Source organism: Drosophila guanche, unplaced genomic scaffold, assembly GCF_900245975.1.
Source record: "Drosophila guanche unplaced genomic scaffold, DGUA_6, whole genome shotgun sequence".
Classification (NCBI taxonomy): Eukaryota; Metazoa; Arthropoda; class Insecta; order Diptera; family Drosophilidae; genus Drosophila; species Drosophila guanche.
Window position 1 is genome coordinate 4,634,874 of NW_022995743.1, and position 16,277 is coordinate 4,651,150.

General features: G+C 46.4%; 1 protein-coding gene across 1 annotated transcript in view; it reads left to right on the plus strand.

Annotated features, from left to right (window-relative positions):
• LOC117581819 (apoptosis-stimulating of p53 protein 1) overlaps positions 1 to 16,277 on the plus strand; it is a 32,480-nt gene that overhangs the window by 10,898 nt on the left and 5,305 nt on the right. Inside the window, exon 2 of the mRNA XM_034269274.1 lies at positions 2,421 to 2,481. Coding sequence (XP_034125165.1) covers positions 2,449 to 2,481 — 33 coding nt within the window. The 5' untranslated portion in view covers positions 2,421 to 2,448. The remainder of the gene's footprint in view (positions 1 to 2,420; positions 2,482 to 16,277) is intronic.

Consider the following 16,277-nt stretch of genomic DNA (forward strand, 5'->3'; position numbering starts at 1 on the left):
ATTCCGTAAATATATTTGGATGCATTTACTGTGGCATGTGCCCTGAACAAACGGCATGTGTGGGTGTTACCTGCAATATTGGTGCCAATTTGAACGTGATGCTGCCACCATCCATGAATATATATGTAGATATAGCTATATATGGAGAAGTATGTTCATATGCATTTCCATTTTATATATGAAAGTTGAGTGAGACTTTTGATTTTTGTGCATTTGACACGTTTGGCACGGCCACGTTCTGTTTATGGCGCTGTTAGTGGCAAGTCGAGCAGCAGCGGCAGAGGGGGAGGAACGGTGTGTTGCCAAAAAAAAGAAAAGGTGTATGTATTGTGGCATGCTGGTTACAAGAGGGATGCCGAACCGTTTGGAGCTGTCATCAAACATGCAAACTGCATTCGAGTAAATTGCCAAGTGAATGGAATGCTTCTGCCTCTGCCTCTGCAGCCACCCACTCTGTGGCGCTGAAGTATTTGCCTCACAAACTCAGTCGCTGAGCGGCAAAGAGACCAAGAAATAAAATCAATCAATAGACCGAAGTTTAACTGTTGGAGAAAGAGAGTTTACAAATCATCAAGAAAAAGGATACTCCAAGGAGCAACAAAATGCGGGAGGATATACATATAATAAAATCAGGATATCAAGGCATAAGGGCTATGGGAATTTCGATCTATTGTCGGCTGTTTGCTGCTGGCCACTTGGCTCTTAAGAGCTCCCTCCTCAGATTTCGTCACAACAAGCTGGTAAAAATGTATCTATTGAGCTATCCCTCTGCGTCCCCCGTCCTGCCTGTTAGTAGTCAATTTTCCAAGTTTATTTGTTTCGGTGGAGCAGAGGGGCAAGCAACATCCCGAATAACTTGTTCCACACATATCCATAAATACCCCAGCAGGGGCAGCTGGGCTGGGCCACACTTTAAGCCAGGCTGAAAAGTTTTTCCACACACACACACACATGCAGAAAAAGTGGAAAGTGAAAAGCGAGAAGTGAAAGGCCAGCGAGCTAGCGAGGATCAAGCGGCGGGGAGTAGAAAAAAAAGTAAAATTGCTGACAGGAAACTTCCAATCAGAAATGAATTACTTTGAAGTGAGTTTTGCCACAAGCGGGGAGTGGGGCAGCGGCACCGCAGTGTCAGGTTTAAGCAGCCATAAAATAACATTAATTTGTTGCAAATTCGTTTGCCACAAGTTTTTCTAAGTTGAATTAATTTGATTAGCTTATCGCCGGTTCAAAGTTGTGACTACATCAGGGCTCCCCCGACGCTCCTTAAATCGGATCCCACACTCCACTAGATGGAATGCCAGCGGGAGAGGCAGTGGCTGAGTGGGCGGCAAAAGCAACGTCGAAGACGACGACAATTCAAATTTTATTAGATTACATGAAATTTATGTGGCAATCAACTTAAAAAAAAAAACAGAGAAGAGCCGAACTCCAAATGTCTAGGAAGTGGCTGGCAGGAAGTGGGGTTTTTTCTTGGGTGGAAAATGCAAATGACACAAGGACTGTGTGGCCTCATTTTAATAAGAATAAACTCCTCTCTCTCTCACTCTCTCTGTGTGTCTTTGTTGAACTAAATAAGTCAAATAAAAAGAGTATATTTCTGCTGCTGTTTAGGGGCGGTCCACACCATAAGGGGACCATTGAAAAGTTCTCCCAGAATCGCTCATTTCATTTCATAAAGTCAAGGCAAATAATTTTCGTTTATTTTGTTAATATTTTTACGGCAAAAATGCTTGAAATTGATAAGGCTGCCTTTTGTATGGGACATGTGTGGTGGAGTCTGGGAGGAGGATGTGCGGCAGGGTCTCTGTGGGTTAGCATTGTTAGCAGACACACACACAGAGTAGGCGAAGGAGCGAGTGCGAGAGAGAGAGAGTGTGTTCCGACCACACTTCCTTTGGGTCCAATTCTATAGAGGAATTTCTACATGGAGGGCTACTCATTGATGCTCTGCTTCTTATGGCAACAAATTCTGTAAATATTTTAATAAAAGAAATCAGAAAATCATTTCACTAATGGCAGAAGGAGGAGCCTGAAAGTTTCAATTAATTATAAGTTGCGAAAGAAATGTTTAGCGAATGGAGTGTGTCGTTCCACTACCTCTACAAAATGATTACAACTAACTGGTTACCTCTGTAAAATTCCATAATATTGATACCCCGCTGTGAAAGTGTATCTAAAAGAGCATAAACCAAATCCAGAGGGAAGCCAAACAAAAAATTGTTGAAAATACAAAATTTAAATTGTGTGCGTTGTCTGCGTTTATTCTTTTCTTTTCTTTCTTTTTTTTTTTTGGTGAGCAGATGGGGTGGTGTGTGTACCTGCTCCCACTGCCTGCATATCTATATCTAATGATTATTTGTTTGTGCTGTTTGCTGATTGCCGCCTGCTCCTTACACTTGTTTGCCTTTCTTTCTCCACAGATTGGATGCGAGTCTCCAACGTCATGGTATGAAGGAGCCGACGAACACTTTGGATGAAATTGTAAGTGCTTTGGCTAATCAGTGCCATCCTACTCGTAGATTAAGGCAGAATCAAGAGACAAGCACAAGCAGCTATGCCCCACAGACCTACTCGAACACATGTACTAGACGTGTGTACATCTGTCTCTCTGTGCAGAACCACAACCCATATCCACCTCAGAGTCCCATATGAAGTGTCACATAATCTACCGGAACCGTTTCTCAAGCATTAAAGTCGGGGCGGGGGGAGAATATATGCGAAAAAGTCACCACAATGCAACGGACACATAATGAAAGTGAAGTGGCGTGCCATGGAATGAGGTTTACAGAGTTGGGTTGGAAGCAGCGTCTATTCGGCTTCTGTTGGGGCAGTGTTGCAAGAGCAGTTGCAAGCAATTGGCGCTTTTTAAAATGAGAGCAAAAAGATAGGAAGATAGAAAGAAAGAGAGAGAGTGAGAGTGAGAAAAAGTTGGAAATGCAAAGCAATCGAAATAAAATGTCAGTCCCGCAAGTGGTGGCAGGTGGCGTCAGCAAAGGGAAGTGGGGAAGGCAGCAAAGAGAAACACAAACAGAGACAGAAGAGAGAGAGAGAGAGAGAGAAAGAGAGGAACGGAAACCCAGGCAGACATCAAATAATAAGAGAGGGAACACTGACACACAGACTGAAAAGTAGGGACATGTTAGGGATCCCCCAAAGCAACGACAAAACATAGTTGGGTGTGTGGTGTGCTGTGTGCGGTGTGTGTGTGAGGGACTTCAAAGTAGTGCCCCAAAAGTGGAGTTTAGCTTTCAGTTAGAGGGGACTGTGGGGTATGGTCCTGCCTGGACGAAGGAGAAGGAGAAGAAGGTCCAGAGGAAGTCGAGCGTTTGTCAGAGCATCGCCGTGTCAAGCGGTAATTGTTATGTAAATGAGTTTTACAGTTTTTGCTTGGCCAAAAAAGGTCACCCAAAGAGTCAGTTAGTTGGTTAGTGGGAGGGAGACAGAGAGCGAACGAGAGACTAAGAGTGACAGTGAGAGAAATAGGCTTTGTCCCAAGCAACAGCAACAACAACAAATTTCACAGTCAAGTCAAGTCAGTCAGCAGTTTTGGGCCGCCCGGCCGCTACCTACCGATGATGAGCCGAGGAAATTCCGGGCAAAAAAAGTTTTGTTTGGCTTTTGTTTCGTTGTCGTTGTTGCTTTTGGTGCATGCCACTGCCCCCTTACCTTCCAGCTAGCCAGTCTGCTCCACCTTTCGTGTTCTTTGTGTGCAAGCGAAGCTCTTTGTAAAATTGCAAATCAGTTTGTAAGTCAACGGCAACGTTGTCGTTGCCACTGTCTTTGTCGTTGTTGTTCTTGCCACTTTATAGCATGCCTCAAACGGCCCCCCCACCAACATCTTTGCCACAACATTTTTGTGGTGTAAACATACGAATGGCTATGACTGTATTTCAGTAATAAAGTTGCTCTCTCTCTCTTTCCCTTCTAACATAGGAGGCAAACACATTGGAAAGTTAATAACCGTTTAGGAAAGTTGAAAGCGGAATGAAATTAAGAATTCCATCTTCTGTCTCTCTCTTTGCAAATATTTACGGGTGGAGAAAGTGACCTTTTTCGTAGGATGTTTTCTTTGGGAGATTATCAAGTTTTGTGGATAAATCTTTTAAGGCAGCGACACAGTGTGCGTGTCTATGGTTTATTTCCCTACTCTAAATCTGTGGGAGAGATAACCCAGGGAAAATGACTTTTCTTTCCTAAGTAGCAGAGTGTATCCACCATATACGAATATCCATCAGACAGCTATCAATATCCAGTGGAAGCTCCTATGATGGATCCACCGAGTGTGATGCATCTTCCTGGCCTGACCATTCATTTCCCATGCAGTTCCATCCATATCCACAATTACACAATTTAAACAGTTATTGAATTAAAGCCAATATGAGAGCATTTCCCTCTTGGCCAATATGGAAAACGTTGCCTACTGCTGCGGGCGGCTCATAACGTACAGCTCGGCCAATTACGAGACGAAGCTGCGAACACATACGCAAATACACACTTACAGTTGTGTGCATTGGAAATGGTTCTGGCGTACTTCCTAGACGAAGGACGAACAGCCGCAGGATATCCCAACCTTTAGCAATATTTGTGTTGGCCCATTTTCTTAAGTGCAACGTCAGCTTGGCATTTCGCAACAATTTTGCTGCTGCTGCTGCTGGTACAGATAAATGCCAGGACAGGCAAGGAGCCTGAAGGACACACACAAAGATAAAGTGAGAAGGGTGAACACCAAGGGAGGAGCATCACGCACACAGATGCGACTCCGAGTGGGACTTGAATTTTTAATGCAAGGAAGGGGGAGACATGGGCACAGAGGGAGAGATGCGGAGGCGGAGGCGGAGTAGGAGCATCATATGCCAATGCCATTCTCAGTGGCATATTTACATTCCGGCTCAATGTCAATTGCTCTTATAAATTAATTTGCAAAAAGACAAATGTACCCCAACAAAAACACACACGCACACACACACGCAGTTGTGCTACCATTTGGGGCACGGTGGCACGGGGGCACAGGGTCACGCTCTTGGCCAAAAAAAAATCGAAAAAAAGAAAAGCGAGCACGCCTTTTGTTTAGAGGCCATTACGGAGGAAACCCGTGGGCCGTTGTCCGTGGTCCTCTCTGTTTAACTGGCAGTGTCAGCTCATGTGGAGCTCCTGCTGACCTGCCCGCTGCTTGCTGTCTGTGACATTGTCTCTTCCGTCTGTCTGTCTCTCCATCTCTCTCGCTGCAGGAGGGTACACATTGTTAGGCGGCACCCTCAATGTGTGTGCTCCTGCCTGTAACCGTACCCGTACCTCAGCTGGCGTGACAGGTTGTTGTCGTTGTTAGACGTTAGACGTTTTTCTGTGTGCTTTTGTCTCTTGCGCCACTCATTGGGAGACGGGCAGGGAGCAGCAGCAGCCACAAGCAACAGCAGCAGCTGCCAGTTGTCGTAAATATTTGCGCACAAAAGTCGGCAATGATTTGCTGCACACGCACCCACAGACACACACACACACACACATACGGACAGGACAGGACTTAGCCGAAACTAGCTAGAGCATCCACACGCACCCACGCATAATGAGAGCCTAACCGCTGCTGGGTACGGGATGGGCTGGATGGTGAATGGATGAGGTATTATGGCAGCTAATTAGCGCAGTAAAATGACAGCGCAAACCCTGCGATGCGTTGCGCTGCGTTGCCGTGGCAGGCACAGTGGGACTCGAAGGCACCGAAACAAAAGTGCAACAATTGAGAAAACTAAAGACTCAAAATCCAATTAAGAAATGATTCAATTTGGAGGCACAATTTTGTCACACGAATATCAAAATGTCTTCATGCAGAGGCAGTGCCCTGCAGTGGCTTGGGGCACACGCATGCACTTCCGTATGGTGTCGCAGAACGTGTCACCCCACACCCACACCCACACCCACACCCCACATCCAACCCACACACGACAGCTGCATTTGCTTCGGGTTTGCCTTCGTGATTTAATGCTTTCGCTTCGTCCTCTGGCTTCGGTTTCGGCTTCGCTTGTCGCCTAACGAACTTCGTTAGCGCTGGTTCGTTTCGTACGCTTTGGCTATTGAAAGCAGCGCCAATTCTGCTTTTGGCTCTGCGTTCTTTGGTGTTGCTGCTGCTGCTGCTGCCGCTGCTGTTCGGTTTCCATTTCAGTTGTGCATTGGCTGGCGGACGCGACAGTTCGACAGTTTCCGGTACAAGCAACGCAACGCAACGCAAACGTAGCGCGTAACTTAACGTAACGTAACGTAACGGCGTGGTCGTGGTCGTGGCTGTGTCGTCTGTGTTTTAGGGGCCTCCCCCATCGTATTTTGGCGCATTTTTGTATCGTGAGTTATTAAAATGCGATAAAAGCCAGTGAATCGGTAATAAAGCGCTTATCTGTGGCCGCAATTACGACAAAAACAAAATAAACAGACGACGGAAGAGGCAAGGGGAAGCGATACTGGGCTGAGAGAGATCAGATCAGATGGAGGGGGGCAACCCTTGAACGTTTAACATTTGGCGGTTTTTGTTGGTTTTGTTGGGTTTTTTTTTTTGGGTGACAGCCGGCAACCAGAGCCGCTGACTGTTTCTTCAATTACTTGTGCGGAGGGGGGTGTGGGAGCAACTTGCGGAGTCAATTGTGTGGCTGGCCCCCGCATCTGTTGCAAATTACAAGAGGGAGCATGCCGCCCAAAGAGTGTGGCGGCTCGTGCCATCAGTAGCGCCTAAATGAACATATGAGTGTGGCTGTGTGCCCGTGTGTGTGTCTCTTTTAGTTAATAGTTGTCTACGTGTGTGGCATATTACCCGGAGACACACACACAACTACACGCAGAGAGGCATTAATGTGAGACGAGACCCAAACACACGGACGCACCTTTGAGGCGGTGACAAGAGCTGGCTGGCGGTCGGGGGGATGTGCACAGGTGTGTGTCTGTGTCTGTGTGTTTGGAGGGATCGTGTTTGTTTTTCTTGGCTTTTAGCTTCCGCTGCGGGCTATCTCAAAAAGCATTCAAAGTATCTTTCGGATGTGCCACTTGCCGTGTTTCGATGCGTCTCTTGCTCCGTGTCTCTTCCACACTCTCTTTCTCGCTCTCTCTCGCTCTGTGTGCTACATTTGGCTGTTTATGACATTTAAATCAATAATGTCGCATGACAGCAGACCACCCTCCCTCCCTCTGCTCGTAGTGTCACTTACTCTGCGTCCTCTACTCCGATCTCCCGGTGCGATTTGTGCAATTTGTGCGGATTTGTTGCATCTTGCAACATCAGCCTCAGTCGGCAAAAAAGGTGACTGCTCCCGGCAGTGCTCTCTCCACCTGCCACACCAGCCACCACCATCTCATTCCCGTCTGCCCTGAATTCGCTTAATGAGCGCCGCCTGGCCGCAGATACTTATTTAACGCTCATACGCCCCGTTGCACGCCCCTCCAGACGCTTTCTTTGCCAAGTGGGTGGCAGCGAGTGGGGAGTGGTTGGTGGATAAAGCCAAGGCCAGGCGGCTTTTGTTTGTTAGGAGTGGAGCGGAGGGGGGAGAACTGCAGCCGCTCTCCATCTCCATTTCTGTGGGAATTCCCTGCACCTAGAATTATAATTATGTTTGGCTTAATCCCATTTACGACTCTGTAATGAAGATGTCAGATGTCCCAGGTACCCGTGCAGCTCCCCTTCTGTCACAAATAGTTTGTGGCAGTTTAATTTGTAAAGTGTGCAACACTCGTGTGTCCAAGTGTCCAGCTAAATTCGCCCTAAGCTGCCACAAAACTCAATTTACATGGCCACAAGTGCCACAAAAAAAGCAACAGTGGGAAAACATAGCGAGAGGGAGAGAGAAAGTTAGAGTGAGCGAAACGGGACAACATTTTAATCAAATGTGTAAAAACTATTTCTGCTCCGCTTGCTGCAACCTTCCTCCCTTTCAGAAAAGGAGCAACACAAAGTTTTGGCTTCATCATCATCATCATCATCGTCTTGGCCATGGGCAAAACATTCTCCCATCCAGCACGGAGCATTGGCGAGCACGTCTCCCCACCCACCCATGAATTTGTTAATTTAGCTTAATGTGCAATTAAAGCTTCTAGGAATGTGAACACCCTAAAAGCTGATTTAATTTGCATTTCGGTCAAGGGATATACGAGAGTGAATGGCAGCAGGAACATAGAGTGTGTCATGGGGCATGAGGACTACCTGCCTGCGAGTGTGGGTGTAAGGTGCCAGAAATTAGGCTAAATGCCTGCCACATTCGCGGGATTTAGAAGGTGCTACGTTCCTCGTCCTTATCCTTTTTTTTTTTCTTTTTTTTTTGGGGCACAACATTATCTTATGGTCGTAAATTCAACCCATTTTTTTGAGGGCGGCTTCCATACATATAAGAAAATCCTATTAGCAGCGCAGGTAAATTTCCCAGAAGGGTCATCACGCGGAGAGATGAAAAACTTTTGCTTTTTGCCGGATAGCCCCAAAGAGTGCCCCCGAAGGTACAAAGGTGGAGAGAGAAGATGAACATCTAATGCGCAGTCCACTAATCGATTTGTTATGCCTAAGGTTACCCAACCTCCTAGATTAATCTATCAATTGCATTCACTTCTTGGGGCATCTCTCTGAACCTGTAATCATACTCGTATCTTGATGGCATTATCATCCACTTGGAGTATCATATTTCACTTGCTATGACCATTTGTTTTCTCTTACTTGATTGAATTACAGATCTTCTTTTATTTGTCCATGAAATCCCATTGCTGGACCACAGATTTCCAGCTTGCAACATTGGTGGCTGCCCCAATTGCCACCCCCTTCCCCTTGTGCATCTTGTGGGATTACTTTTGCAAGCCTACGTTGTGGCTGGTGCGCCCCTCTTGTTGCTGGAATCTGTGGCCAGAAATCCATTTGCTCTGCTCCTAGCACTCGTCGCTAATCTGTCCATTGTGAGACATTGAAAGTGGGCGTAGAGTCATGGCCTAGCCACGCCCCATAGTCCCCCAATGGCACTTCATAACTGGTTTGTGGGAGCGAGGAGGAGTGTGACTGAATGGGGAGTGTGCGAATTTACGACCTCAGTCAACACTCATGGTTAACTCTTGGTCAATGAGCAAGCAGGCGGTGGGGTTCACTTCAACTTCAATGGCAAATGGCACACAGGTTGCCGTCCAGCGATGGGGAAGGAATGGGAGAATGGGAGCGCGAGGGAAGCCATCCTATACTTCACGATTACTTAATATTAATGACTTCCAGCCACTCTCTGTGTGTCTGTGTGTGGTTTGTGTGTGCAGGCTCTTCACTGACCTTCTCAAGCAACACCCAAGCACCCGCTCCCCCTTGTGATCCTTGCGCGCTGATGTCGCAAATCTCTGATGCTCTCGTCGATGAACAACTTTTCTCGCTTTGGTCTTTTGTAATGAATGCCCTTTTTATCTGTATTAGTTGTATAAGTGTATAAGTGTGTTTTCTGTCTGTGTGGGAAAGTAGTTTTTGAAGAGGAGGAGAGGCAGAAGGACGAAGAGGTTGCCTCAAGGCTTTATCTTGGCCCATTGTGTTCGACAGCAGCGGCAGCAGCTGCTTTGGGGAGTTGGGGAATATTTGCTTAAGCTGATTTAACTACATTAACTTGATTAAATAAGTATTAAACAGTCAGCAGGGGTGCGGGTAGGCAAACAGGAGCGGATTGCGTAGATGCGGGCCTGCGGGTAACCCTATCCTACGAACAAGTACTTGCTCCTCCTCTTAGTTATTGATTGATTTCAGATTACAATCAATGTTGCGCTGAATGTTGCTACCAAATGTTGCCTCGAGGGCAAACGCCACTAAAAAGAGTTTAATATTAAAGCCACCCTCTGTATTCCCCTGTCGTCAGCCCTGCAGCCTGTGTTCGATGTTCGATGTTCGATGGAATGTGGTTCCAATTGTGGTTCCAATCAAAACGTTTAGAACAACAGAGCAACAGCATGCACGATGCTGTCTCTCTGTCTGTGTGTGTTGTGCGGTGGCATATCATGTTCTCTGATTGCTGGGGGGCACACACACACACACACACACACACACACACACACAGCAGTACATATATTACACAAATAGTTTTGATTGTCACACGCCCCCCGACCTACACACACAACGAGAGTGGGAGTCAGAGACAATTAAAGTGCGGTCTATGGATTGGAGATTTGGCAAGTAATTAGCATTCCCCGAGCGACAAGTGACACCCAACCAACCAACCAGCAGCCCAGCCCCCATTTCAATGTCATGGGAATGTAAGAAATAGTTGCCACAATTTTGGGTTTTTTGCTGCAACGATTCCCTCGATGGGAACTTGCTGCTGCTGCACGACAGAATGGGTGGGAAATGGAAATGGAAAATCTAAAATTTAGCTTTTATAACTTTGTTTCCACGCACTCTTTCTGCCACTTTTGCTCTCTCTCTCTCTATCTCTATATCTTTGTCTGTGTTTTTGTCGGGGAAATGGAATGCGGAAAAGCGTAATTTAATGAAAAGTCATCAAAGTCCGTCTACTGCAGGGTGATGGCAAATCTACAACTTTTTGATTTCATTTACTAAAAGAAGATATACAAAAAAGAGAGAGAGGGAGACACACACACTCGGGCAGAGCGAGAGAGATATGCGAAATCACTTGACCATAAAATTTGTTTAATTTATGCAAAATGAAAATCTGTTTGTCTCGTTATCCATCCAGTCCCAGTGCCAGTTGCCAATAAATAAAATACGATAAAAACCATACAGAAATATTAATATTATTGCAAGCTCGTATTATTTTGCTTTGAGGCACATAAATGTCAACATCTGATGAAGGACATTTGAATAATTGTGTGGGATTCAGGGAGAGACAGGAGTAAGAGTGAGATATGATGATGATGCGTGCGTGTGGCAGACACATGTGACTGCTTCTTGACCGCTTTTCTAAAAGGATTCCAGGCACACTCACTTGCCTTTTCTGCCCTGCTAGATGATGTTGATGATGATGGCTCTTAGCCATCGGACAGCTCTGGAAATGAACAAATTTTTGTGGGTCGTCATTCAAGTTAATAATAAACAGACACAAACAGGGCACAGATACAGTCCAACACACACATACTTGTACACTCGAAGGCCGTTTGAGCAACACAAATGAAAAGAGGGCGAAGAGCGGCGACGGCAAGTGTTGTGGAAGACATAGACAGCAGGATAGGGTGGCGGGAAGGGGGGGTGACTGCGGACTGCCACCAAATTGCGCTTCATTTATTTATAATAATTACAACAGTAAAAAGTTTTAAAAGTCATTTCAATGGCAGCAACGGGGAGCACAGCCTGGCCCTCACTTAAATATGCAGGCTAATAGGCGGCCCTGCCTCGTCTTCCACAGGGTGTGGCAAAGGACGCAAACTATGTCCAGAAACTGGGCTGTGGGTCTGTGTGGCACTGAATAATGAATGGCATGAGAAATTGAACTATTATTTGCCACCCGGTCAAAGGACTGCAGGGCAGCAGGACATCAGACAATCAAGCGTAGGCCTTGCTTACTTTTGGCAGTGGAAAATTCTTTGTTTCGGTGCAAATTTAAATTTAATTCTCTGAATTATGGCCCCAATTTGCGCAGTGACGAGTGGGGAGAGAGGGAGGCTGAACGGATGGATGGATGGGTTGGTTGTGGCATGGGGCACATTGGCCGTGCCCTGACCAGTCCGGCCATAATCTGCGCTTAAAATATGAGCGCACATTTTTAATGCTCACACGGACCCACTCTCACTCTCACTCTCCCTTTACTCTTAATCTCCCAAACCCCCCCCCCCCCCTCTTTTATTGTGTTTGTTTTTACTGTTATGCCTGCATTAAATCAATTCCAACTCAGAGAGCGAAAAAACAGAGAGAGAGAGAGAGAGAGAGAGGGCGAGGGCCCGTGAGGCGTGTAAATTTGATGTTTCAATTTGCCTTTTTATTTATTTATTTATTTATATTAAGATTTTTTTAACAGCAGGGGGGAATGAGTTGTCTGGCATGCAATAAAAAATGCAATTTACATATAAAAATTAAATTTCAAAATGCAATTACGTTTGCCAAACAGTGAGGTCCATTAAAAGCGACAATCTCCATTTAATAGAATTCTCCACTTATCCACTTAACCATCGGCACATCTGCCAACTGCCCGCCTACTGCCATCGTCCTTGTCACGCATTTTCTCTTGTTATTTTGAGTGCCATTTTTTCCGAGTCTCACTTAATTAACGCAAATTATTTGCAATGCCAATAAGCTGGCTGTATTCATTAGATCCGAGGCTTTAAGGCTTCATGAATGCGTTGCCAATGGGATTTGTCGTCATTTATTCAATTTGATTGTTGAATTTTGCATTTCAGGCGTGGTTGTGCCCCTTGTGCTCGATGGATGGGGCAGCAAAAAGTGCGAATAATTTATGCATTACCGAAAAATCATTTGCAATTTTGATGCACTTTTTGTTGAATGTTTCGACAGCGAAGAGGAAAGAGATTTATGGCTACACAATTGATATGCCTTCCTGTGTTTTGCTCTCTGATTTATTGTTCTGGTTTCTGGTATTGCCATCTCCCCCTCTCCATTTAAAGGGTATCCCCTGCGCGAATACTCCCATTTATTTCGTGCACAATGGCCTGACCTTGAACGTACGCGCTTTTTTTTTCAATTACTGTGCGCATTTCGTAGAATTTCTCGACCATTTGAAACAGGTCAGATTGGCGAGAGGCTGCTCACGTGTAAAGGACTCCCCTCAGCCCCTCTCCTTCTGCTTTAATTACTCTTGCGGAAAATTGCTTCAACTCTCAACTTTGTTGAGTGTTAAGCATTTGCCACGAAACGGGAGAACACACACACACACAAAAAAAGCAACTCGACACGGCTCTGGCTTTCCCTTCGTCCTAGCTCTTTGCTTTTTCTCTCTCTTGCTCAATGAGGGTCAATGTGTATTACAATGCGTGTGGCTGGCTGTTGGGTGTCACGCCCGTTTCTCCTCTGCCGGAAACCAAAGACCCAAAAACGAACCGAAAGGCAGGGAACCGCAACCGCAGCAGCAGCAGCAGGACAAGCCCGCCGCAGTATCCAGACATGCAGACTTCATTCTGCCGGACATCAGCAGAACATCAAAATACTCCCACCTCAAATCAGAGTCAGAGTGAGAAGTGAAACCTCGCGTGAGCGACGACTTAAACCGCAGCTTGTTGTGCAGACCCTTGGCTCTCGTCCTCCTGGACCTGGCAACCTGCTCCCGTCCTAGCATGAGTGGTGCAAAACTTTTTGCAAAGCCAAAAGCCACTCGCAACTGAAACCACTTGGAACAAACCGTTTGACGGAGGCAGCAGCAGCAGCAGCAAACAGCAAGTGGAACTGGAAAGTGGTGTGTGGCAGGACCCACAGAAAGTGCCACTAATGTCTGCTCCAGTAACTATATCACGAAAGTGAGAGGCTTGATTTTCGGCCAGCAAAAGCAGAAGGATCCTTGTCGCACTTACCGCCATGCGACTACATGTGCATATGTATGTGTGTGTGTGGCCTGTGTGTGTGGGATTTCAGGTGTGTCCTTGTACCGTTGTCGCCAGCAGCCAGTGCCCCCACTCGTCTCTCATCGCTGCACACAAATTGCCAAAGTTGCGGACATTCTGGTAGGCAAAACTTTCAGGAATTAATTAAAATACAAAATGGCCACAAAAGGCGACGGCGATGTCAACGTCGTTGGCTAAGGCAGCCAGCAGGGCAATCCAATCCGTGACAGGATCAGAAACAGGATGTGTGGCCATGACGGTGAGTGCTGAGGCTGAGTGGACGAATGGGGCTGTGTGGCACCCACTGCCATCAAACACGCTTCCGCACTGCATATCCTGTTTGTAATCGATTTGAAAATGTGCAGCAAGGACATTGAAAAAGGAAAAAAAGAAGCGAGAAAAAAAGAACTGCCCAAGAGGCATTGTGAGCTGCAAGAGGAGGTGGAAGAAGCGGAAGCAGCGGGCAGCGGCAGTGGAAGTAGAAGTAAGGGAGGCAGACCGACAAAGTGGCACAAAACAACAACAGGAAGAAACAAAAAAAACGAAGGAAAAAATTAGCAATAAACGTGCCCGCACGCAATGTCCAATGTCCCCGGGACGATTACTTCTACAAAGTTTCACTCCCACTCCCACTCCCACAGCCACTTCAGCCCTTTTACACTTACTAAAAAAAGAGAGGGATAAAATCAATAATGCGCTTGTTGCTCCGCCACAGCCCCACAGCAGCAGCACTAGCAGAGGCATCAGCAAAAAAAAAAAAAACACAAGAAGCAACATCAACTTTCATGGCAGTACCTTGGCCATGGCGCAAACGCGCTCTGCGGACATCTTTCAATGTACAATTATATTGGCTGCCAGCTACCACCACCCCAACTCTCCATGCCCCTCTCCATTCCCCCAATGTTCATGCAACATAAATAGTTGCGTTCTGGCTGCCTTTCGGTTACCCTTTTGCCATGCCTCTTTTCCTTAGCTTTTCCTATTTTTGCTGTTGCGGAAATTCTAGAAATTCCGTGAACAGCGGGCCAATAGAAGGACTCTGCTGGAGCTGCTTAGCTTTGTCAGCAACATAAGTGTATGGCCAAATGTAAATAGAAAGGATATAGAGGAGATAGGGGCTTGTGGTGGCTCGGGGGAACCACATTGCTTTTTACATGCTTAAGATACCATCGCTAGCGAGCGAGCGAGCGACGAGCGAGCGAGTTATTATGACAAACTTTGTTAATTGGAAAATATTCACTGAAAATGTTGTGCACAGAATGCGCCGGATGGATACATTCATGGCTCCATCACCAGGGCATCAGGGCATCAGGCAAGAGCAAGAGCTTGGTTTTGGCTTTTGTGGTGCCAATGCACATTCGACAAGCTTCAGTTTCCTTCGCTTTCTGTGCTGAAAAGTAAACTTTCTTATGAGCAAATATTTTCACAGATGGCATTGAGGCATCGTTAGTGGCAAGTGGATTAATTCATTAACGAACTAGCAAACTCTGCGGCAAAATAACGCAACTTGTTGGCTGGAAAGTTAAGGAGTTTACACTGAAGTTTTGTGCAAAAAGCTCACAAGGGATATTATGATTAAGCGAATAATGGCAAGGATATCTGACAAGTAGAGCCGCAAAGTTTCAGAGAATGGTTTCAGTCTCTGAACGATGGCAGAGATATGCCACTGACACCTGCCATAAATGGAACACCATTACATTGGTGTAAAGATACTTTAAGTACGATGCTTAGGGGCACTTAACAGCTACGATTTAATGTCACTTTTCATGGTTCTGCTTGACTTTAGTGCAGTTTTGTATGCTCGTTGTCCGAGGACATATGCTTGCTGTTTTTTTGTGACCCAGAAAAAGGGACAATCAATTGTAAAGTGGCAGTTGGCGACGGCACGGGCACATTACTCTCCTTCTCCTTCTCCTTCTCCTTCTCCATATCCCTGATCAGCTTTTGAGCTTAAAAATTGTATCTCCTTTGTCCAAAGGCAATCCATTGCCGGCTTCAGTTTCTCTCCGCATCTCCCAACCGCATTCCCATTGCCATCGCCCTCGCCAATCCATATTATCCCCATCATCATCAACGATTCGGGCACTGAACGTTGATGACGGGCGTGCAGGCGGTTCGTACGAAAGCCAATTGTACTCAGTGCCCATCGAAACGAGTGCTTGGTCAGTGGAAGTCCTACAGTCGCACAGTCGTACATGGACAAGGACCTGGACATGGACATGGACATGGCCATGGCTCCAGCTAGTACTCGCACTCATCATGGCGCTTTATTGTCTGTTGAAGAAGGGTGTTAGCAGCAGGGCTAGAGAGATCTGTTGGCCAGTTTTCCATAGCGTTCTCTCTCTCTCTCTCTCTCTCTCTGTCTGTCTGTCTCTCTGCTGTTTCGAGTGGTTTATGTAATGGCAAGTGCCAGCGATTAAGCACACGCAAACTATGACTTTAACTGGGAGTGGGGCAGTGTACTATACAGCTCCTCCTGCTCCTCCTCCATCCATTGCATGTCGAGCAGTGTTATTGTCACGGCTGTTTGGGGCACGGCACAGCTCGGCACGGCACGGCACGGCTCGGGGTCTGCCCCTGTTGCCAATGACAACCCAACAACGGCAACACACTGGAAGCTCGGTAAACACTATAAACACACACACACACACACAGATGCATACACTGTCGTACAAAGTATGCTTTCAATCAGGCACTGAATTGAAAATCCATTAACGTGTACAACGACAGAGTCAGAGGCTTCCTTCTGCGCGCCAGCTGCTGCTGCTGCTGCTGCTGCTGGAAGCCAAGAAAAGTGG